We start from the raw sequence: 25,855 nt of genomic DNA on the forward strand, positions 1-25,855 counted from the left end.
CTGCCCCACTCTCATGTTTGCCTGTCAGATCCGTGCTCTGCTGCTCTCTGTCAGAGCAGAAAGATGCTGGACTCGTGTCAGAGCATGAAGACGCTGGAATTGTGTCCTTTTTATTTGTATTTAAAAGCAGCTGTTTGGACAAGGATGTCCTCTCTCAGTCTGAAGTCCACACAACCTATAGCCTTCAGATGAGAATTTGAACTTGCAATAAGGAGATCTGTTCTCAATAGCAATAGCAAGCTTACTACCTTAAATGCATGCAAAAAAAACCTTGCAAACACAACCAACACCCCAGTTGACACTGATAAAAGTTTGCCAACAACCGGTGTATTTTGGCAGTTTAGCTGGCAATGTCATACTGTGAAAGCTTTTCTTTCATTTTTGTAGGGTATTCCAGCCTGGTACACAGAACTGCATAGTGCATATCCTGGATGGCTAGTGGGAAAGACAGGTGTTTGTTTATCTGTCCTTCTCATGACCATATGCTATCAAACTGAATTTGAGGATGGTACCAAAATTAGTTGCCAATAAAACCATACCTTAAAAAGTGTCAAATTGTTGCATAGCGTTACTTGAAATGCCACCTTCTTCTTGAAGTGTCTACAGACTGCACACGTCGAACATTCATAACAGCAGTTTCACTTTCTCATGCTGGAGTGGTTGCCTGTAAGATAAGGCTCCCCTATAGTTAGTCTGTGACATCATGTCTGCTCTGGGCAACTATGTCTAGACTGAGTCAGGCATATGTGTCTTCCCTGTGTCTGCTCGAGGAGGATCGAGACTGGGTTCGGTAAAGCACAATATGAATTATAAATGCCTCTATAAATTGATAAGAGTTAATTGATCTAATCAGATCAGGGCGAGTCAGAGGTCACACGCAGTGTGGGTCCTGTAGTCGACAGTGTTGTATCCTGAACTTGTGCCCGCTCCATTAGGATGCACCGAAGCGAGACACACACACAGTCAGTATAACATACTAACACACAGGGACTGATTACCACATCTTGGATAGCAGCTCAGATCTGGAACCCAGTTTGGCCCGGACCTGTTCCAGAGTCAGCCGGGTCTGGATGATGTCAGGTTGAGTATGGGACAGATGGGAGAGCTGTGGATTGATCAGAACCCGTCTTCGCAAAACATCAGAGGCCTGTTGGCAAGACTGCATGTTTCGAGTGTGGATATAGACATCGGAGGGAGAATAGGCAGCCGGCCTGTATCCACCTACAATCTGTCTCATCTTGCCTTTGTGTAATTTAACGATTTATATGCAGTGATTTTTTAATAGCGTCAACATAAACAAATGAAGATAATCTAAATTGATAATGCAGGTCGAATGGGATCGGAGACGATTGGTTGAAGAAGAACAGGAACGTCAATGTTTACGTAGCACGTAAAAAACGTGCCACACCATCCGGGATATACAAGCGAGTCTTCTGTGATGTTCACTTGTCGCGGTAGCTAAAATGGCGTCGGGTGCCATTTCGGTGGAGTCGAAGAAAATTGGAGATTTGCGTGTTATTGATTTGAAAACAGAGCTTAAGCGAAGAAATTTTGATGTCACTGGGGTGAAAAATGTTCTTATCGCCAGATTGAAGCAGGTAATGGTAACAAGTTGTAGTATTTTTTAATGACGCTACCTAGCACGCTTAGCTAATGCTGTAAGATGTTTTGCTAGCTTGCTAAGTGCTAGCTGGCTTTGCTGCTGCAGAGATCCTGTGTACTTTGTGTTAATCTTATGAAGGTCATAAACGATTAATGTTGCATATTTTTTCTGCTGTGAGCAAGTTTCACATTAAATCTTAATGCACCAAGTTTGAGTTTTCCAATGAAACGTGAGCTACATAACCAAACATCCGCATAACGTTAGCTGATGTTTAGTTGACCGTTAAAATGGAAGACTGCAACGCTTAATGCCTCGCTAAATTTTGAATGGTTAAATGCAGACGCTAGTAAAGTGAAGCCTTTGAGGTTAGCAGCTTGTGGTTCTGTTATCCAGTCATAAGCTTGCTCTATCTCTTTCGTTCCCTGTCATCACCTGCCTATGATTAGCGGATTTTCGGGTATAAATGTATTTTGTAACGTGTTTACTGTGTTGTGTATAACTGTGATACGCAACATGTCCACCTTAGAGCTAAATTAATGAAAATTACATTCAACCCACGTTAGACTAATAAAAAAAAATGCCATGATTACGTTCATTCAAATAGCTGGTCACTTTAGCATAGCATGCTAACTAGCTTCCAGCTAAACTTACCTGACGTTAACGTGAGCTGTGCAGCCTGAAAGGTAATTCAGGCGTCAGGTAGACGATTGAATATCCAATCTGCAAATTACTTCTCGTCCAAAGGCATTCAAATATTCACGTCGGACCTACCTTATTACTAAACCAGTTATGTTTTAGTCGCATAGATGTCTGAAGTAAGATTATTAATACCAGGCGACTATCACTGAAAAACTAAATCTGATTATGTGAATGTATGGAGTATTTGGTTGAATAAAGGTTATCGTGTTCATGTTGTAACACCTGATCAATTGGTTGTCTGGCCGCTTTTTCACAGGCTATTGAGGACGAAGGGGGCGATCCTGACAACATTGAAATCCCCATCGCTGCTGACACACCAACCCGCAAGGGTGCCAAACCCAAAGGTGAGAAGTTCACCTGGCCCAGTGCACAACACCTCCATGACCTATAGGGGGAGATGTTAAGGTCTGTGTAATAGCTTTATTTGAGGGAATGCCCTGATGAAGTAAGCTTTGCCGTCTTTTGAACAGGAAAGAAAGTGGACTCCGACACGGACAATCCTACAGAGGAGGAAGCCTTCAGCAAGGTGAGACATATGTTGGCCATGTGGATTATCAGTTCAGTCAGTCTATTACATTTCCTCTATCCTATTTTTGGAATAGGAATATGTTTACTTCAGGGTCAAGAACCCATATTTTGCAGGGGTTTTTCCTAGAAAAAATTCACAAGGGGGAAAACATCAATGGCAAGGGAGCGGTGCGGAGCTTTTGAAAATTTGAGGTAGAAATGGATCATTCTGAGGCTTGTGAAGGACCAGTATGTTGACTCGTATAGTAAGGCCAAATTACTCAAAATGGCCAAGTTACCATAGATGCAGAACATTACATACAATGTAATGTATATAGAAAACAAATAAAAAAAAAAAAACATATACTTCGGGAACCTGCTGGAAGAACACTTGAAGAAGAAACATCTTTATTGGCTTTACTCACTCAAGTAGTAAAACAAATACATAACCTCATACAAGTGGAACTGAGCACCACAAATCTGGCAAAGTCTGTACTGGATAAAAAAGCTAGTAGGCTACTCTTCAGTCTCCTTCCTCACTGACATTTGAAAAGAAAATTTCACTTTGTATTATAATTTGCTGTGGCTCCTATGAGAAAACGACTAAACAATGAAAAAAGTTCCAGGCCAATCAGGATGCTCCTGAGGCACACATGCACACTGCCTCATGCACAGTCTCTAAATCCCTCTCTGTTGTGCGCTACACAGATGTTAACGCGGTTAGGAGCACGTCTGTCTCCTGTGAGCGATCTTGCTCGCTCGCTCTACATTCGGGGAGATTAAGTAATTTGCGGGCATCAGGGAGTCGTTATCAATATGTGGGAGACTCCCGGAACTTCCGGTAGACTTGGGATGTCTGCAATGTATTGTATATGTAAGGTAGTGAATGTGCGGCAGCCGTTTTTTGTAAATGTTAATTTGTTTGCGCTGGTGTGTTTTGTACCTCGGGGTGAGCCGTAAGTTTTCATGAGTTCTGAGGTCAGAGATGTGATGAATGGGACTTGAATGTGTGTGCTAGATGAACGAGATAGCTGCTTTGCTGAATATAATAAATCTCGCCACCATTAAGAAACCTCCTCCTCGTCTCCCGTGTCGACTACTTTTGACGCCCAACCACCCGCCAACATAGATACAAATACACAAATACAACACAACGCAGAGTTTCAGTTGAATAAGTGGAGAGAGAGGGTTACATATATATATATATATATATATATATATATAGACTACGTATTTCACAACCAACATGGCTGCGTCGAAGGCGAGGAGAGTCGGAACAACAACAAGCATGGGGGTTGCGTGAAATAGGACATTTGTACCCTTCTTACCGCCGTTTTGCCACGTTTTTCGTATTTGTGGAAATATTTTGCTGTTTACTACGAACAGGCATGCTATTTTCCTGGCATCAATTTTATGTATTTAAGGAAGAATCGATCGCTGAGGGAAGGCTTTATGCTGGGGATTAAGCTTAAATCCGAATTTCGACAAGGAGGCGCTGGGCTGAAACAAGGAGGCGCAGCGCCCCTCTTTCCCGGTTTAGATTAACCCCTGTTAATCAATGGTATGTGATGTGTATTGGTTGAGTTTTGTAAGATTCATGATCAAGCAGCTGCTGTAACCACCAGAAGTTGGCCAGCATAATATCCAAAATGGTAATCTTATCATGGTAACAAAGGAAAGGTCCCCTTCCCACACTGGATTTGCACTGAAACCTGGGTTCAGAAAGCAAATTTAGGTGTGAGGTGACGGCAATTATTCATAGTATGGGAATGGTGGAGGCCATTGAGAACCATCTCAGTCAGAGAAACTTGATAATCATACAGGCCAGCAAATGGTGGCCAGACCTATTTGCATTTGAAGCCTAGCTGATTTACATTAGAAGCCTAGAGGTATCTTAAACAGTACATAGGGCTAGAGTTGGAGATGCTTGTGGTTCAGACCTACACGGCTGAATCCGGAGTGTGTTCTATATGCTTCTTTATTGCACTTTACTCGAATAAAGATTGCTGCATCAGACACAAAGAAACTTCCTTCATTTCTAACAGTTTCTTGATTTTTTCTTTTTTTTCTCAGGAGACAGAAGAGGAAGAGTCAGAGAAAGGTATGGTTTTGAGTGTCTTGTGTTGTTGGTAATCCATGGTAACCCGTGATCTGTAGATTGTCAGGTTTGTCCGTGTCTGAATGCCCTTTCTCCCCAACGACGCGCATGTCATTGCCCTTATGCGGATACACAAGTCACTGCTCTGTCAGGATGCAACATGCTCCCTGAAGGGGGCTCTTCACACATTCAGCTCTTCACCCAAAGACAAAGTTGATGCGCTGGACTGCACACTGGGCTGCGGCACAATGCTCGCCGCCCTGAAGTTCACTCCGAGGACAGATGCCTTCAGGCCTCCCAAGGCTACAACACATCTGTTTGGTACATCTCATCAAACCTACACTACTGGACATGTGGTGGAAGAGAACAGCCAAGGTCATCGACACAGATGGAAACTGATCAAGATGTAGACCACTGGCCAGATGTGCCCATAACCACCGTCATGGCACAGGACCTCTTGATGTAGCTTCTTCTGCCGCTGACAACCACCCTGATAACTGACTGCTTCTGAGGAGATGTGACGCCCCCCTCGGCTTCACACTTCCAGGTCTGAGGTCACATGTTCCCCAGAGGAACCAGTGCCTTGACCTGCCAGTCATGAGACCCCACCTCTACCGTCAGGGCATGAGGAGCGCTCAGGATGGCACACACAATGGAAGAAGAAGAAATGAAGGCATGGGCAGTCATGGGACGGCCTCAATTTCCACAGAGAAGGTCAGATGACACAGCAGTGGTCACCATCAGAGGACTGCACAATCTGGACCTTTTTTTCCCCCTTAAGTGAGCCTCAAGACGCCCTCCTGCCCCTCGTGTGGAGTGTTCCCATCACTCCCAGCAGACGGACGGCCTCTGGACTGAGACGAGGGATGGCGAAGGCAGCCGCCCCCCATGGCATGGTGTTGATGTGAGCCCCACAGAGATGTGTGTGTGGTGGTTAAAGCTGACGTGAAGATGGCTGATCCTGTCTTCTTCTCCTCTCCTTCCCTACCTACCACCACCACCCACACCATTCTCCACTGAAGAAATGTTTGTTCTGTTTGTGCATACGGTTTCTCTCTCCCCTCCCATCCGATGACATCATTTAACACTTAACTTGCTTTATATTCCTTACAGGTCATATACTGCCAACAAAAAAAATGAGCGAAAAGAAAAAAAGAACGCAATGTGAATGTTAAACCATGTTTTTTTTCTTCTTGCCATGTTTTATTCCTTGTTAAATCCCTCAGATGTTACTGAGACCGATGACGGTACTCGTGACAATTCTAAAGCACTCCCCAGCGAAGAAGACTGCCTGCCAGAGGCCGAGAACGCAGACGAGACGGAAAGCCAAACCCCTGCTGACGGCTCTCAAGAGGCCGAGACAGAGGCTGAGCCGGAGGCTGAGGCCGAGCTCGAGGCAGACGCAGAGGATGATAACATCTCCGTCACTATCCAGGCTGAAGATGCCATCACCCTTGACGTGGACGGAGACGACCTCCTGGAGACAGCAGGAGCAGGTAAACATGTGAAACTTCCAGATGCGGAGGAGGAGGCAGGGAAGGGTGTGTGTGACGAGCCCGAGCCCTCTAGCCAGATGAGCCACGAGGAAGAGGCCAAGGACGGCGGCCACAAGGATGGCGGCAAGAAGGAGGACGGGCCAAAGCAAGACTCTGGCGGTGGCAAGAAGGAGAGTAGGGAGACCTCCTCCTCGAAGAGAGCCGAAACTGGAGACAAAGAGAAGGATTCTGGGAAGAAAGGCCCCTCCTCCACTGGGGCCGCAGGTCAAGTTAAGAGGTTTGTCTTTCTATGTCAGTTCTTTTAAAGGTTCTAGAAGGTTCTACTGCCACTTCTACCAAGGTCCAGCTCACTAAGAACCGCACAGCATTGTGGGTAGCGGCAAGATTTTTGTTGATTGGTGTTCCTACTGATACCTATTGTTTGGTTATGTTCTTTGTTCTTAAATATACACATATATTTTTGTTCGTAATCCTATTTTTTCGGGAAGTTGGTTAATTGGTGACGTTATCCAGGAGATGAACAGAGAAATCCAGTTCCAGCACCTACCTTTTTAAAATTCCCTTTTTGTGTCCCTGCTTCTGTTCTGGGTCTAAAACGAGCTGTAGTCCCAATGAGATGATGGCACAGGGTGGGTCAGAGTCCTTTTGAAATGAAGTGAAATTTTTGGTTTTTGGCTGAAGTTTGAACCCACTCCAGAGGATGGCATTGATCATGGGAATGTAAAATTGGCAGAACAATCCAGACCCTCCCGTCTTTTACCCGTGGAAAAGCGAACGAAAAGAAGCCGTTATGGGAGAAATCAAGACTATGGGGACCAGAGCTTTCTCATTTTAATACAAATTATGGCTGACAGAAATGGCAATTTTTCCTTTTGCATTTTTTCCCCCCACACAGATGTTGTTTAACATGATATATAAGAGAATGAATGTCCAGAGCATGCCATAGTGTGGTACTCATTTCATGTTCTTGCCTGTTGCCTTGGTTACGTGTGGCTTGCAGCTCCTCCAAGGACAAGGATGGCAAGGCTACCAAGGATGAGAAGGGTAAGACACACACACTCACACTCTCAGGTGAGCCACCTGCTCTGAGTAACACACACACACACTCTCTCGAGTGAGCCACCTGCTCTGAGTAACACACACACAAACACACACACTCAGGTGAGCCACCTGCTCTGAGGAACACACACACACAAAAAGACACACACACACACACACACACACACACTCTTAGGTGAGCCACCTGCTCTGAGTAACACACACACACACTCAGGTGAGCCACCTACTCTGAGGAACACACACATACACACACTCAGGTGAGCCACCTACTCTGAGGAACACACACACTCTCTCTCAGGTGAGCCACCTGCTCTGAGGAACACACACACACACTCTCTCTCAGGTGAGCCACCTGCTCTGAGCTCTGTCATGGGATGAAATGAGAATAATGTTCCTTTTTCAAACTTGGTTGATTTATCTGCTCGTAAGTTTGATTAAAAGCATCGTAACTACAAGCTTATAATTCAGTTTAAACAGAGGGGGTAACTAAACACCAGTTGGTAATATCACTTCTGCATTGCTGGATATACGACTCATTTTCTGTCTCCGTTTCATATCAGGGCATATAGTCTTGAAGGCATGTTATCCACGTGTAGATATTCTGTCTCTGTTTCATATCACATTTACATTTAGTAGGGATGCACCGATACCAGTATCGGGTATTGGGTCGATACTTCGTTAAAATACTCGTACTCGTTTTAAATTACAGAATCCAAAAACCGATACCCAGTGTTGCCTCTGACCGCGTGTGCTTTCTTCTCCTCTACTGTCTATGCCTGGCAGCAGTGATGCGCGGGTTGACGAAAAAACAACCCACAACCGACCGCTTGTTTCCCTAGCCCGCTCGTTAACTCGACCGCAATAAATATTTATGAAAAAATGTTGACCCGACCCGCTTTTTAAACAAAGTAGCCAGTGGTCTTACTGAACATCCTAGCGTCATTGGCAACGCACAGCTGACCTTACTCCCATACCTGCATTTATTTTAAGGTGTTTAAATTGTAAGATGGCATTGCTTGCAGCATGGCATTTTTCGTTCCAAATAACCTTTCTTGAAATATTGTGGGAATAAAATAATTGTTAAAATAAATCTTGAAATAAAGTTTTATTCCGGAAGTGATGGGCTTGGCTACCTGCCCGCTAAATGTTACCCAGACACGCCTGGCTGAAGTGAAACTACTGTTGACACTAGCGAGCTACGAGTAGCCTAACAGATCTGCAATGATTGTGCTGCCTGTGCCCGTTACCTAGGTCAGTGTAGAGCGTGCCTTTTCGCCTCTCAAATATATCCTGTCTCCTTTGCGCAGCAATCTGAAGGAGAATGTTTTGGAGGACATACTTTTCCTTAAACTGAATAAGCAATTTGGTATGTAAGCTATCTGTTGTCCATTTCAAATAGGCCAACTCTCGAGTTAATAGAAGAGAGTAGGCATAGGCCTCTAGCTATGGACATAAGTTGTGTTTATTTTGCGCGTAATGGAGAACGTTTTGTTGGAGATGCTTTCCGAATTTGAATGTAGGCCTAAATGTGACCGGCTGAGTTTGTTGTCATTTTGTTTTGAATAGCCATGGGTCTAAGCTGCTGCATTTCTTGCTTTCTTTTATTTGAACGGACTTCAGTTCGAAAGACATGTTTGCGTTTAAATGGTCCTGCAGCCTAATTTCATGTTGCCGACTGGAAACAAATAAAATTGAACTGCAAGGTGGTATAATGTTGTTTCATTATTTATTATAAGTTGTAGGCAAACTCCGTTTCCACAACGTTGGAAAAGTGCGCATTGCATTTATAGCCTATAGGCTTCACGCACGCACCCGAATAATGACAAACATTAAGCACGCCCCCCCCCCCCCCCCCCATAATGACAAACATTAGGCACGCGCACACTCCCTCCCCCCCCCATGACATTTTTGAAAAGAATGTATTAACCGTTCTTTTATAAGGTTCTAACCGGTTAATAACATGAAGAGAAGCATAGGAACACTGGAACGGAACAGAAAAATAACGTTTCTGGTCAGAACGAAACGAAATGAAAAATTTCGTTTTTAATCCCTGATTGCTTGCATGACAAAGCCTGCACTTTGCTCATCATCTTTGATCTCGGCGAATGAGTCCCAAACCTTGCTTTTTCTGTTGGTATATTTGCGGAGCTTCCACTCTCTCAACTTGACCTTCTCTCTTGCCGCCTCCATACCTACTGTACTTCTGACCACGTACGTCATCTCCGTGGAAGTTATTCAGCCAGTAAAGTGTGTTTAATTTTAAAATTGTCTACTGTTTGAATTACAAGTTATTTCTTTTATGTTTATCACAAACGACCCGACAGATTGCATATTGAAATGCCCGCAGACTTTGGGTCAGCCCACGCATCACTGCCTGGCAGGTGTGAGAGCCCCGAAGTTGCATAGAGGCCGAGAGCGGTATTGCAGACAGATTTTAGAAAAAATATAGCTGGTGTGGGCAAAGTAGCTTCTAGGGCAGCGAAGTAATTATACCCGAAACACTGTTGTGAACAAGTAAGGTTTTTTTTTGCGTTTTGTCTGCCGTGGTTTTGCAAACAAAACCATATACTTAGTTAGTTTGGCTAACGGAAGCAAGCTACCCAGCAAGCGAAACCGTTAGCTTACGCAAGCCACCTCCACACATCGTATCCAAGCTGTTATTGAATCGATTTTAACTTCCAAGTTCAACCTCAACTCGTGTACGACCTCCAGTAAAGGTGAGTGCCTATGTAACAGCAGTTCTAAGTTAACTGCAAAACCTAATATAGCCGAAGATAGCAAAGTGTAGGGGCTAGCCTACTGTCATTAGCGACGCTGCGCCTAAAACATATTATTGCCATTTGCTACGGTTGATTGACGGGGACGGGAATGTGTTTGTTTTCTCCTCTTTTACCCGGACGCATTTGGGTCTCGAAAGGAGGACATGTCAGGGTAAAAGAGGACGTCTGCCTTGTCTTGTGTTTCAGTTGCTTGATGTTTGACAGTGTTAGGAATCTTGTTGACTTGCTAGTTTGTCATAAACAGCCGCTAGCAAGTAGCCGCTAGCAAGACATCCCGTTAGCGATGTTAGCAAGGTTGTTTATTTTTTTTGTTTTCCCGCCTGAGGCTAATATTAAGTGCTCTTGCGTTAACTTCTTTGCAATGTTATTGTGATAGCTGTATTGGCTAGGTTGCAAACAACTTCCCTAACACAGTCAAACATCAAGCAAGTGTCAATTTGGCTGCAAGAACGTAGCCCAGTTCATTGTCAACATTAAACTAAGAAATCGCTATACCGTTGTGCTGCCTTAACGGCGATTTGGACTTATTTTAAGATAAGTGATGACAGGAGTAAGGCACAGTGTAAGAGCTGCACTGTTACAGTTTCGAGGGGCGGAAAGCAAAGTACTTCATTTGACACAAGCAATTTGATTAAACATCTGAAGACGCACCATAGTGCTAAGCACACAAAGTTCACTCATGCCAGTGGCGCAAGAGACCAGAGCAACCAACTTTTACTGAAAAAACGCAGAGGATAAAATAAAATCTTTCATGGAAACCAAATCTTGGAAGTATCGGTATCGGTACTCGGTATCGGCAAGTAGACAAATAAAAATACTCGTATCGGTTTGTAAAAAAGTGGTATCGGTTTATCCCTAACATTTTAGTCATTTAGCAGACGCTTTTACCCAAAGCGACTTACAAGGATGTATACACTGATGGCACACTGCACATCAGGAGCAATTGGGGGTTCAGTGTCTTGCTCAAGGAAGCTTCGACAGAGAGGAATTGAACTAGCAACCTTCTGATTACTAAACGACATCTCTACCTCCTGGACCACTGTCGCCCACACATCATATCATGGCATATAGTATTGAAGGCATGTTATCCACGTGTAGATATTCTGTTGGACCTTGTAGGTTCAACCAACTTATTCACTGCAATAAAAAGCCCACAGGGTTGATCGCTACCTGATGCCACTGTTGTGTAATCTTGAGTTTAGCAATAGCTGTGTTTATGTTAACATGTTTAAAACATGTTGAACCTATCATAGTGTGTAGGCTGAGGCCACTGTGTATCTGTGTTCCATGTTGGCTTTTTGAACCCATTGTGTAGCCTAGCCTGTGTTTATGTTATGTAGCACAATGCCTGTATTTCCTGGGTCAAAAGGGCTCTTCGGTGCTCACCCCCCCAAAAAAATTGCGCGTTTGTTTTACATTTCATAAATAATGGAGGCTATCATTTTGCTTCCACTTTAAATCAAAATAGATAGGCTACTATATTGACAATAGTCCAAGCCCCATGGTGCAATTCAATTTTATTTGTATAGCGCCATAACAATACAATTGCCTCTAGGCGCTTAACAGAGCCCAAAGCCTAAACCCCCGAACTTTGCCCATGTCTGTTGATGCTAGCATCGTGTTGTGTGATGCCTGACTGGTTGTGTTGTGCCAGGGGGAGGAGCCAGTGGGAGCGGGGCTGGTAGCTCGACTCGTAACCTCTGGGTGAGCGGCCTGTCCTCCAACACCAAGGCAGCCGACCTCAAGAACCTCTTTGGCAAATACGGCAAGGTAAGGCCTCCCTCAACCCTCCCCATTAGCAATTAAAGCTAAATTCAATGTAGAAAATCGAATGTATTGGAGGACTTCACGGTGCCTCGGACCCTAAACCCTAAAACATTTTTGTCTCTCGTGTGTGTGTGTGTGATCCCCCAGGTGTTCAGTGCTAAGGTGGTGACTAATGCCCGCAGTCCTGGTTCCAAGTGCTATGGTCTGGTCACCATGTCGTCCAGCGCAGAGGTGTCCAGGTGCATCTCTCACCTGGACCGCACCGAGCTCCACGGCCAGCAGATCTCTGTGGAGAGGGTGAGTGTGTGTGAGCATGCTCAGGCCTTACGTCACCCAAGGGCCAACACTTTCAGATCTCCCTCTGAGACTTTGCTACTATGGCATTCAGTTCATTGACTTGTTTAGTTTAAAGTTTATATTGAAATATGAGTCCAGGTGTCTGACCAGTAGTGTCATTAAACACTCTGCATTCAGTTAATAAACTTTAGTACTTAGCTACTACTTAAACATAGTAACAGAGTTGGTACTTGGCTAGTACTTAAACATATTATAGTATAACAGGGTATAGTAGTGTGTTATTGGCTACATCGTGTTGTCATGTTAATCTATTAATAAACTTAGCCTATGGATTGTTTTACAGACTGGCAAATAACCAACTTAGCCTCGGGTAGTAGAATTAGCTTATTAGCTAGGACTTAGGCATAGTAGCAGAGATAGCTAATAAGCTAGTAGCAGAGATAGCTAATAAGCTAGTAGCAGAGGTAACTTATTAGCTAGTACTAAGGCACTCCGTCTGCCTCCCCAGGTGAAGAGTGATCCGTTCAAGAAGGAGGCTGAAGACAAGAGCAGCTCTGGGAGGCAGGTCACTGGAGACAAGCGCACCGCCACGGGCACTAAGGCCACCAGCAAGTAAGCCCTCGCCCTCACCCACACCCACACCCTCCCTCACACACGCATACCCTCACACACACCCCCTAACCCTCACCTCTGGAGACAAGCGCACCACCACGGGCACTAAGGCCACCAGCAAGTAAGCCCTCGCCCTCACCCTACACACACACACACCCTAACCCTCACACACACCTCCCGAGACAAGCACACGGCCACGGGCACTAAGGCCACCAGCAAGTAAGCCCTCGAACCCACACTCACCCACACCCACACAGTCAACACCAGTCTAGGGCTGTCAACGAATATTCTAAATTCGAATATACTTTCGAATAGTTTTGAAAAACTGAATTTCGAATGTGAAAATTAATATTCGAATGTTAAAAAAATAAAACACAACAGTGGCAGCAGCGGCGCGACTGTCAGTTTTGTGGGTAGGTCGACGCCTGAGGTCAGGGACAGGTCTTTTTTTTATTATTATGTTTGTATTGCAATACAATATACAAAAACATACAGACAAGTGCTCATCGGCCGCAGCAAAGAAAGTGATTGTAACCCCCAAAAAATCTAAAAAGTGATGTCGGGATATATTTCGGTTTGGGTCAGTTGATGGTAAACGCGTTGAGCCTAAAGCTAAAGTATTGTGTAAGCTAGAGTTAGCTAACCATTCAACAACTAGCAACTTAAGGCTACATCTTCAAAAAGTGCACCCAAGTGAATATGGCATTATATATGGAACTTTGGCGAAACTGCCACGTCTGGAAACATATTTTTAGGTCTACAGTGACCCTACACTGACAATCAATGACAATGGTATAAAGTGCAGTGAGTTTTTTTTTTCCCCCTTTTTTATACAAGCGCCAAGAATGTAAGTAGCCTCTTTCGTTTTGAATAGCACTTTATTTTTTATGAACCTCAGGGTAAAAGTTCTTTGTCAAATTTCTCGGAATTGTGTGCCTCATTTTATTTAACGTTAACAGAAACATCATTAGTGTGGGCTAGTCGCTACTGTACTGACTGTATATTGCATGAATAAACTACACTATAGGCTACGACCTCGTCATGCACTGATTTGATTATTTGCCGTTTCATGCCAAGGAAAAGTTCCATGTTTACCACAGCACAACTCGCTCGGAGCGTTCAATGTCAGTTCTATACTGTAAAACATGTTAATAATGTTCAAGTCATGTTAATAATATTTGTTTCAATCACCTGAATGAAGCCTGCCATATTTGGGCCAAAAATTGCAAACTTAAATTGCTTGCACAAATCACACTGCAGCCGTGGTGGGGCTGGCGTTGGTGTCACTCAGCAGGGGAGAATTAGTGTTAAGCTGGTCACCCCAGCAGACTCCGTTGGTGTTGGCTGGCAACGTTGTCTGTTAAACTGTTTTTTGACAGGCTAGCTAGCAACTACTGTTGTGTCAGGCTAGCTTGAGAGGCTATTGTTTTAAGACAGACTAGCCTAGCTGCTTTTTAAGACACAGACTAGGAAGGCTACTGTTTGGAGCAGGCTGGTCAAGTCCTAACCAAATGCCCTTCGAAAGCAAGAAAGCATTCAGCCACCTAGACACAACTGGCAGAAAATATGGCACACCATTCTTGATCAGCACTCTTGTTGTCGTTCATTTAAACCGCTATGCGCAGAGAGCGTGGCGGTGCAGGAGAGAAAGAGAGAGAAAAAGGGAAAGGGTGCGTGTGTGCAAGCGAGAGGCCGTGGTCTTGGCCATTAGTTAATTTACTTATTTTTGTGTAGGTAATATGTTGTTAAATATGTTAACTTAAATAAATTACCTATACAACTAGTTATGTCTCGTAATAATTTGTCCTGTTATTGACGTGCCTAATGCGCAACCAGAAATTCGAATATGTTTTTTAAAAGGGAATATTCAAACGTCATTTTTGAGTAATTTTGACAGCCCTACACCAGTCTAATGCCCTCACACTCACCCACACACTCACCCTCACCCTCAACACCAGTCTAATGCCCTCACCCTCACCCACACACACACACCCTCACCCTCACCCTCAACACCAGTCTAATTCCCTCACCCTCAACACCAGTCTAATGCCCGCACACCTTTCTCATCAGGAGAAAGACACTTACTGAATAACATCACGAGTATGACCAAATGGAATGTCAATAAGAGAAAATAATTAGCAAGGTGGGATGGGAGGGGCAAAGTCCAAACAGAGAGTTTAGTCATATTGTTAAAAAAAACGTGTGTGTGTGTGCTGTCTCCAAAGGACCCAGACGTCTACTAAGAAGGATGAGAAGAAGTCTGAGAAGCCGTCTGAGAAGGAGGGGAAGGACGTCGCCAAGAAGCAGGACTCCAAGAGTGGGAAATCAGACACGCCCTCCTCCAGCTCCACGGCCGACGCCTCCAAGAAGGACGACAAGAAGAAGCACGGTAACAATCACCTCTGACCCCTAGGCATGTCCTCTCATTGGATCACCTCTGACCTGTCCTCTCCTCCAATCACCTCTGACCTCTGGGCCTGTCCTCTCCTCCAATCACCTCTGGGCCTGGGTACTCTAATGGCCGTGCGTCACTAAGAGCGCTCAGTGCTCAAGTCTCTGTCTGGAGGTCTGATGAATGAGGGCACATTATGATGGGTCTTTGACACTCCAGGCTCCATCTGAGTAGATTCATTTCTAAACATCCCCTTTTATTGTTACGCATGTCTTGTCCTTAAATGGCCTCCATTGTAGAGAAGTGACACCGAGGACGCCTTCAGGATCCCTAATGAAGGCTTAGGCACGAGTCAAGGCAGGACTGAGGAAGCATGTGTTGTATAGGCTGTCCACTGACTGATGCCCTGTGTGTGTGTGTGTGTGTGTCTGTGTGTGTGTGTGTGTGTGTAGGAGCCAAGAGCCCCAGTAAGATGGTGGTGATTGACCAGGCCAAAGGGGAGAATTTCAACATGAGGCCGCCCATGAGACGCGGACGCTTTGACAAGGTACACGCACACACACTGCTCAAACACTCTTGCATGCTTTAAAGCAGGGGTTCCCAACCTTTTCGACTCCGAGGCCCAACTTTTTGTATTTGTAACAGGTCGGGGCCCAACAGACACACCGCTTATTTCAGTGAATCTATATTCCATTAAGCTAATTGAATCTATAATCCATTAATTCTAATTAATAAGCGATTGTTATGTGTGAGGAAAAAGCAACATCAGCACCTGCCACAGGTGGAAGCCTAGAAATAAATAAAAGAAAATCTAACTCTTGATATTGCATCAAAATTGCAATATGCACCAGAAAACAACATAAATACACACAGAGAACTGAATTGCAGTTGGCCTAGGCCTATATGTGCACAGCAAACAAGCAAGGAAATGAAACCAGAAAAGACCCAAAAGATAGCATGTACTCAAAACAAGTGATGGAACATGCAAACAAGACCACTCAGCTATGGCTAATTAAAATAGGTGATGCTTCAGACATGCAAACAAATAGGTCAATATAATGATTGAATTCATTATTTAAATTATTCTAATCTGTTGCTGCAATCTATTATCAACATTAATAGCACCAATCATTCCTGGGCAGTTGTTTGAGTTGGTAGCTGTCCACAGAAGAGCATATCCACTCCAATGATAACGCAGAAAAACAGCACGAATGCAACTTTACTGACGTCCATCGAATCCTATACATTTACGAGTAAACACTTCAGACAGCGTGTATTTTAGACACTGTTGTTTAATGGTATTTTTTTCGTGCTCTCTCGCAGTCAAGGAAGGAATATATGCGAAACACAATGCTGCCACTCGACAGTAAATCGTAACAATTATCCCCTGAAGCAATTTGGAACCCCTTAGTCAGCCCTCCGTCTTCAACTATGTTGAAGAGCCGACAGTCACCACCAACCCAAACTGATACAGCATTGGTAACCTTGTCACGGACTGGTGTAGTTATTTTCCTAGAAACGTTGTGGAGTGTGGGTTGGCAACCATCTAACCTGGGGTTGCTTTCTGTCGGGTGCTTTGCATTAAGGTGATACATTAAAGACGAGTTGCTTCTGTGACAGCTAAATTCAGCTTGACAAATGTTACATACAACTTTAGATTTGTCGATTGTTCCGTCATTTTGCCTCTTAAACAGAAACTTTCCGCCAAACAATCCCTCAGCTCTCCATCTTTCACTACCGTGTCGGTCGCTCCTGCCTGACTGCAGGCACGCGCCGGTTTCTTGTCAGTGGTCAACGCGCATTCAAATATTTGTATCACATTAATCTCGGCCACAACAATATCATCGCGTTAACATTGACGTCGTTCATTAATATTGTTCTCAATTTAAAATCAGTAACTCGCTCCGCAGCCCACCAATGAGGGGGGTGGGGGGGGTGGGGGAATAATTTTCGCGGCCCAATGGATAGTGCTCCGCGGCCCATGGCTTGAGAAACCCTGCTTTAAAGCACTGTTTCTACTGTCTCCATCTGTCTAACTATCCTGCCTCCAAATTCACACTAATACATGCCTTTGATATATGTGTGTGTGGTGGAGGGGTTTCTAAATGGTGTGTGTGGTGGAGGGGTTTCTAAATGGTGTGTGTGGTGGAGGGGTTTCTAAATGGTGTGTGGTGGATGGGGTTCTAAATGGTGTGTGTGGTGGAGGGGGTTCTAAATGGTGTGTGTGGTGGAGGGGGTTCTAAATGGTGTGTGTGTGTGTGTGTGTGTGTGGTGGAGGGGGTTCTAAATGGTGTGTGTGTGGCGGAGGGGGTTCTAAATGGTGTGTGTGTGTGTGTGTGTGGTGGAGGGGGTTCTAAATGGTGTGTGTGTGTGTGGTGGAGGGGGTTCTAAATGGTGTGTGTAAAAATCGATTATCGATTTTAAATCGATTTTGTAATTTTTTTTTATTATTTTTTTTTAACACATCCATTTTATGTTGAAATGCAAGCTGCATCGACTATTGCATTGCTCATAGAAAGTCAAAATTGTGACCATTAAAAGCTTTTACTCTAATAAAGCAAATAGCGAAGGTAATTCATCTGTTGATTTTCTTTAATTATCAAACACGAAGTAGGAAGTGATTTTAGACTCTTGAGTTGCAAACTCAAATGATTCAATAGTCAAAATGCATCGATAATCGTTTTATCGTTTTCGAATTGATATTCGATAATCAATCGATAATTGCATTTCAACATAATGGATGTGTAAAAAAACAATTATCAATTCTAAAACGATTATCAATCCATTTCGACTTATACAACATTCGAGTTTGCTACTCAGAGTCTTTGCTAAACTTCCTACTTTGTGTGTGATGAAAATCAACAGATGAATTACCTTCTCTATTATTTATGAGAGAAAAAGCTTTTCCTTGTCACAATTTTGACTTTCTATGAACAATCCAATAATCGATGCAGCTTGCATTTCAACATAAAATGGATGTGTTTTTTTTTTTTTTTAATTACAAAATCGATTATGAACTTTTCTGAATCGAGCCAGAATCGTTTTAGAGAGAATCGATTAAAATCGAATAATCTCTAAATGGTTCCTCTGTTCTTCTCTTCTTCAGCCTCCCTTCCCCAACATGGCAGGGCGTCGGCCCAGATGGTTCGTCCCTCCTGAGGTGTGTGTGTGTGTGCCTCCCACCCCCTTCCCACCAAACACCCCACGCCAACAGCAGGGTCACACACTACAGCATTACATGAACACACAGATGAGAACGAGTTCTTTAAATTATGTTGGCTCAAGGAGCAGGGAGATTGGCTCATACCACTAGCTCAAGGAGCAGGGAGATTGGCTCATACCGCTAGCTGAAGGAGCAGGGAGATTGGCTCATACCACTAGTAGCTCAAGGAGCAGGGAGATTGGATCATACTACTAGCTCAAGGAGCAGGGAGATTGGATCATACCACTAGCTCAAGGAGCAGGGAGATTGGCTCATACCACTAGCTGGAGTTTGGAAACAGAACTCTATGGCTGTTGGTGTAGTTCTAATTCAACATAGTTGACCCAAATGCACCAAGTGCTGATCACAGCTCACTTACTCCAGCTACATAGAACAGAGCTGGCCGGAGTGCCATTCATCCGCAGAACAAGAACAAGGTTGGCTTAACACATCACGTTCACACAGGCAGTGGAACTTTCACATGAGGGGGCAGCTTGAGTCGCATGGCAGCATTAAACCAGTTATCCCCAGGGCATGCAACACACACAACACACGCGGTGTTAGGAGCCAGTGCTCACATAAACCATTTGTAGAGTTCAGAGCAGCTTACTGGCAAACCTCTCAAAGGAATACCAGGGATCGCAAACCAGCTGGTCAATACTTAAATCAAAACTTCAATGCATGTTTGCGCTGACACTCCAAGACTTTACTCCCTATGGTTACAAATGTGTAGAGCACTGTCTTTTCCATGTTAACGGAGCGTGTGTGTGTGTGTGTGCGCTCCTCCTCAGATGGAGATGATGAAGAATAAGGGACGTGTGTTCCCCCCGGGTAAGGTGGGCAGTAACGACATCCTGCCCTTCGACAAGATGAAGGAGCAGAAGATGAGGGAGAGACTCGTCAGGCTGGAGCGCTTCCACAGGGCCATGGAACTGCGGAGGTACACAGACACACACGGACACACACGGACACGAGCTGCTTACACACGCACACACACAGCGCCGGCACGCACACACACATGCACACTAGAGCTGCACAGGTAACGCACATACCAGAGCTGCACAGGTGTAAGTGCACCACCATGACAATGTGCACACACTCGTTAGATCTGTGCAGGTACACACATTTGTACACCACATTATCACACCTCACTGGAATGCATTTTGACCTGTGTGTGTGTGTGTGTGTGTGTGTCAGGCGGCGTGAGATGGCGGAGCGTGAGAGGCGTGAGCGTGAGCGCATGCGTCTGCTGAGAGAGAGGGAGGAGAGGGAGAACCTGCTGAGAGAGAGGCAGCGTCTGGAGGTGGAGAGGCAGAAACTGGAGAGAGAGCGCATGGAGCGGGAGCGACTGGAGAGGGAGAGGATCCGCATCGAACAGGTGCGTACACACACACACACTCACTCACGAGGGATGTCCATGTTAAGCACACACTTGTAGTCTCATGATCCTTTATTGTGTGTGTGTGTGTGTGTGTGTGTGTGTGTGTGTGTGTGTGTGTGTGTGTGTGCGTGTGTGTGTGTGTAGGAGCGGCGTAAGGAGGCAGAGCGTCTGGCCCGTGAGAGGGAGGAGCTAAGGCGGCAGCAGGAGCAGCTCCGTTACGAACAGGAGAAGAGAAACAACCTGAAGAGGAGCAGAGACGTGGACAACAGGTACACACACACACACACACAGCAAGGCTAGCTAGCTACTATAACATTAGCATGCTGATATGCTCTCACACTCCCTCATTGAGGCAGAGGTACTCCAGTCTCGTGGCTCTTTCACTGCCATTTTATGTAAGGTCAGCCATTCTATATAGGTTCTACACATACGCGGAATACATTCCCTGTTTAATAGATAGATGCTCCCAGCATGACTCCATAGCAAATTACTTGAGTTGTCATTTCAAGCTTGCGGGAGAAGGCACTTCCAACACCGAGCGCCACCAGCAAAGAGAGCAACAGTGGTCGGAAGCAATGTACTGTTTGAGTGTTTATATAAAATACGGTAGCCATAATGCTGCAAGCTGTGCAGCTTTGTAGTTTACCAAAGTCGTACTTAAACATTTTGACAGAGTGCCGTGTACTACACAAAATTGCTTCGAGGTCAGTAAGCACAACCAGAATGAATTCATATATAAGGATTATAAGGCGCACTGTCGTTTTTTGAGAAAATTAAAGGCTTTTAAGTGCGCCTTTTTAGTCCGGAAAATACAGTAATGCCAGGGCTAAAGTAGATGTAACACCCACTCGTTTTGTAACTTGGAGTGTAAAGGGTATGAATGGGCCAAAGGTTAAAAGCAGAAATAGTATTTTTACAAGAAACGCATCTGAATATAGTAGATCAATTTAGGCTTAGGAAGAACCGGGTTGGACAGAGTTTCCATTCTAACTTCGACACTAAAGCACGGGGGGCAGCAATACTAATCCATAAAAAGATATTGTTTACTCCATCCCAAACCATCTCAGATCCTCAAGGACGATTTGTTATCGTATCAGGGTCTCTTCAACGCTCCAGTCGTACTTGTAAGCGTATATGCACCAAATTGGGATGATTAGCTTTATTAATAAACGTACTTCTCTCATACCAAATCTAAACTCAGACTCATTTTTGCTGGTGATTTGAATACTGTGACAGGCTCAGCTATAGACCGCTCCAGTCCTAAAACTTGAGCATGCTCCAAAATGTCACAAGTGCTTTTTTAATTCATGGATAAAACTCTGTGACCATGGGCAGCCAAAGTGACCGCCGATGTAGCTGATGAGTATTGGTGTAACCAGCTTATTACCCATGGGTCCGGTTCCTAATTTTGTGTGTGTGTGTGTTCCTTTAGGAGGGATGACCCATACTGGAACGGCAGTAAGAAGGTTCCTGCAGAGCCAGAGAGCAGGATGAATCAGGGTTCCGACTACAACCGGCAGCAGAACCGCTTCAACGAGTTCACACCACGAGACCGCAACCGCTACCCAGAATCCACTGCTTCCCAACCCAACACTTTTGACAGGTACGTCACCAGATGGGGCTGGGGCTTCAACTGACCAGTGCAGGGAAGTGAATTTAAAGTGTGTGTGTGTGTGTGTGTGTGTGTGTTCACCGTCAGATTAGATTGATTGTATTTTTAGAGATTTTGCAGGTAGTTTGGTTAACTGTTGTCCTCTTCCTTCCCTGCAGGCGTGGGCGTTTTGACGGTGAGTCTGACGCTAAGAAAAGTCGTCCTGCTCCAAGGCGTGAGGGGTCCGGGTTCGAGGGTCGTCCTGCTCAAAGGCGTGAGGGGTCCGGGTTCGAGAGTCGTCCTGCTCCTAGGCGTGAGGGGTCAGGGTTCGAGCGCTACCCTAAGACATTTGACCCCGTGAGACGTCAGGAGCCACCGCCCCCTCCTCAGCGGGCCGAGATGAGGGACGGAGATCGCCGTGGCGACCAGCGACGCACGGTCACACTCCCAGACAGGCCCGCCCCCGGACGAGCCCCGCCCCCTCCCAACCTCTCCCACACCCGCTCCCCACGAGAGCCGGCACACACACACACACACTCGCACACACATTCCGGCTGGAAGAACGACGCAGGGATGAGCTCCACCAAGAGTGACATGCGGTAAGAGTCTTGGGCTCACGCACTTAACACACAATTAGAATTAGAGTTCTGTGTTGGGTTTATAGAGTCGGTGAAGAGGTGTGTGTGTGTGTGTGTGTGTTGGGCTGTGTGGTAGGGGTATGTAATGTATGTATGTGGATGTAATGACGTGTGTGTGTGTGTGGTAGGGTGTGGAAGCCACTGTTGAAAGTCCACAGTAACAGAAGCTTAGCCCTCCAGTTATTATGTGTGATGGGAGTTTCTTTAGTGGATGTAATGACGTGTGTGTGTGTGTGTGTGTGTGTGTGTGTGTGTGCAGCGGTGCGTATGCGTCCAGAACGTTCCGTTAGAGATGGTCCAGGGGGCATCTAGGGTTGATGTAATGACGTGTGTGTGTGTGTGTAGCGGAGCCGTGCGTATGCGTCCAGAGCGTTCTGGTAGAGACGGTCCAGGGGGCGTCCCCATCAGAGGAGCCTCTTCAGCCAGCAGAGGCAGGAGCAGCTTCAGCAGCAGAGACTCCAGTGCTCCCATGGGGATGGAAGATCAGGTACTCACTCACACTCACACACACACAAACAATCACGGCACGGCAACTAAGTTCTGTGTTTGATTTTATGTTGTTTTTTGGTGCACAATACAATTTTGATGAAATATCTAGAGTTAGATTGTCTTTTATTAATTTCTAGGCTTCCACCTGTAGCAGGTGCTGATGTTCGCTTATAAATTAGAATGAAATAGATTATAGATTAAATTAGCCTAATGGAATATAGATAAACTAAAATAAGCGGAGTGTCTGTTGGGCCCTGACCTGTTACAAATAAGAAAAGTCGAAAAGGTTGGGGACCCCTGATCTAAATCACCTAAAATACCATGCAATTATTTTCCACCTATCAATGTAGGCCTTAGCAAGGTCATGCCTTTCCTTTTATAATATGTTCGAACATGTTATTCAAGGTTGTTAACATTGATCAATAGTAGTATTACTTGGTTTGGCCAACTTTTTATAGTGGTGCGCCTAGATATTTGCTGGTGCTCCCAATTTTTCTGGGTTAGGAGCACAGTGCTCCTAAGCCAAAAAGTTAGTGTCAAGCCCTGTATCCTTCAGTCAGCTGGTTAAAGGCTGCTGATGTCACCATGTGACCCAGTTCAGCAATAGCACTTGTCTGAAGGTCCAGAATAGGTTCAAACTAAAGACCATATTGCCCATCATTTATGAAATGCTTCAGTCACATCTGAAGGAAAACAACACAACTCTTTATTTTGCAAATGGAGAATTCATTGTACTGATATTGTTGCCACACACATCCCTTGCTTTATCATTTTATGTTTGGGTAATATCTCCCTTTACCAGTTAAGCACAAGCCAAACTAGATTGAACTCAGAAATAAAATGAATTGGCGAGAGAGTTTGTTTCGAAAATATTAATTTGGCTCCAAAATATTTCCGGTTTAGGAGCCAATGGTTTTAGTTTTTCTGGAGCCACCAATATTTCATTGGTTTGAAGTGCTGAAAGACGTGTGTGTGTGTGTGCAGCACTTTAGCGGAGGTCGGCAGGTGGTTGTTGAGCGCCACGGACGTGACCCTGCCCCCCGGAAGGAGTGGGGCGGAGCCTCCCATGGTGGAGGACACGCCTCCAGCTTCAGCGACGGCCGAAGGATGACCGACACACACACACGGCCTGGCATGATGGCCCCTCACTCCAGGTACACACGCACAAACACACACACACACACACACACACCCCTACCTGTGTAAAGTGCAGTCACATTTTCTCCCTCCGCTAGAAGGGTTCCAGCAATCTTATGCTTTGTGAAAGTCATGATATTTAGTAAATGATCTAAAGGCTCAGGGGACGTCCTGATAGGCCAGTGTATGAGGATAGAAAATGGGATTACTCAACAACACTGACATGAGCTGTAGTTTAGTTTACACACTGGATTACTCAACAACACTGACCTGATTTGTAGTTTAGTGACTGGATTACTCCACCGTTCTACCATGTGCTGATTAGCAGCTAGCATCATCTGAAAGGACGAGTCCTGCTGCTCGTTTTGATGCATTTCCCTTCCTGTCTCTAAAAGTTGCGTTCATAAACTTGCTTTAGTACATGTCAGTATTCTATGTTATCTTACAGCACCTTACTGCTTCAACATGAGGCGTTCTAATGTTACTCCTTGCTTACGTGTGTGTTTGTGTGTGTCTCTGTGTCGTCAGTCATTCCTCCACCGGCATGAATCGGATCGTGCAGATCACCAACTCTTCCCTGTCGCCTGGTAACGTCGGCGGCTTCAAGTCCTTCAAAGGAGCCCCGCGCCGCTTCTAGAAGAATCCCCCCCCGGTCCACCCCAGCGCTGAACACCACCTCTGTTCCAGACAGTCTTTTATACAAATGGAAGATGAACCTTTTCTTTTTTTTCTTTTTTAAAGATGGGGGTTTTGCTGTTTTTAAGGTGGGAATTTGGGCAGTAGGTTTCTGTACAGAGTTGCGTGTTTATTTTTGTTTTTGTGTTATTTTTTATTTCATTAAATTCTCTTTTGTGTAAATGTCGAAGCAGATGTCCTGTGAGTAGAGAGAGAGCTCCCATCTATTCTGCTGTGATGTGAAATCAGGCCCAGTTCTGGAAGACGCCTGTACAGCTTTAGTTTCCTACCCGGTGTTTGTGTGGTTTCCAAACTGCCCCCAGACCTGTTAGTGCGTGTGTGTGTGTGTGAGAGAGAGTGTGACTGTGGTCAACCCCTGATTCTGCTGACCTGTCTCCATAAGCTGCTTGTTGGTCACACTTTGGGGTTGATATTAAACTATTCAACTTGTACACTTTACGTTTCTGAGCCTCTCTGTTCTCCGTCCTCTCTAACTGACCTCTGACCTCACCGCTAGCACTCAGCACCACGCAGAGAGTCCCATGTAGGGTAGAACATTACGTCAAGGGTGACTGGCTTCCCTAAAGCAAACAAGCTATGTTTGTACACATCAATACAATCATTTTAAAAATCCATCTGCAGTAATATATTTTATTTAGGCCTAGTTTTTTCCCCCTCAGGTGCATTCTCTTAATTTCAAGAGGGGAAAAAAAGCACCGTTTAACATGGTCTCCAACATCAATAACTATGGTACGAAATGACTGCCACCAGAATGGCGTGTCATTGAGAACCAAGTCTGTCTGTGTTTACGTATGCCTTCAATATGGAGTTCTTATTTCAAAATGTATCTTTTATTGTATATACACCTGCACTAATTGACCAAACGAGTTCTTCATGTATCCAACACCAATTGGTGTTTGAAGGATGTAAAATCACTTGAGACTACAGTAGCCTACTAACATTGGGCCTAGACCCTGATCAGAGATCCTACCTTAATCTTCTTGAATACCACATCAATTCCTGAAACAAGTGACATCATCCAATCCAGGAAAATGATAAGGTTGTAAGCATCATAGAACAATCAATTATGTGCCCAAGTAGTATCTGTGACTTCATACAGGTGTGTGATTTCATATACAGTGCCTTGCATGAGTTCACCCCCTTTTACCCTTTTATTGCTTTTATGAATCAGTCATGGTCAATGTAAGTTGGCTTTTTGGACAAAACTAATTCACAAAAAAGCCCTCTAATGTCAAAGTGAAAAGAGATTTCTACATGGTTATGTCAATTAAATAAAAATATGTAATGAAAATGAATGAATTGCATAAGTATTTACCCCCTTTAAATAGACTGACCTAATTCAACAGCGGTCAAGCCAATTGGTGCTACAAGTCTCACATTTAGTGAAATGGGGATCAGTGTGCAGTGAATG

At 44.7% G+C, this 25,855-nt stretch overlaps 1 protein-coding gene across 1 annotated transcript; it reads left to right on the forward strand.

Annotated features, from left to right (window-relative positions):
- Nucleotides 1–1,463: 1,463 nt before the first annotated feature.
- sltm (SAFB-like, transcription modulator) lies at nucleotides 1,464–24,842 on the forward strand (the record flags this gene model as incomplete). Its single annotated transcript, XM_080840335.1, has 20 exons — nucleotides 1,464–1,598; nucleotides 2,559–2,646; nucleotides 2,773–2,828; nucleotides 4,883–4,910; nucleotides 6,134–6,680; nucleotides 7,404–7,447; nucleotides 11,897–12,012; nucleotides 12,157–12,306; nucleotides 12,815–12,918; nucleotides 15,144–15,307; nucleotides 15,763–15,857; nucleotides 18,417–18,470; nucleotides 19,304–19,452; nucleotides 19,710–19,890; nucleotides 20,038–20,162; nucleotides 21,326–21,496; nucleotides 21,664–22,083; nucleotides 22,468–22,609; nucleotides 23,596–23,765; nucleotides 24,277–24,842. The coding sequence occupies 20 exons, from the start codon at nucleotides 1,464–1,466 to the stop codon at nucleotides 24,383–24,385; spliced, it is 3,048 nt and encodes a 1,015-aa protein (XP_080696461.1). The 3' UTR covers nucleotides 24,386–24,842.
- Nucleotides 24,843–25,855: the final 1,013 nt, after the last annotated feature.

Source organism: Sprattus sprattus (genome assembly GCF_963457725.1).
Source record: "Sprattus sprattus genome assembly, chromosome: 6".
NCBI classification, from domain to species: domain Eukaryota; kingdom Metazoa; phylum Chordata; class Actinopteri; order Clupeiformes; family Clupeidae; genus Sprattus; species Sprattus sprattus.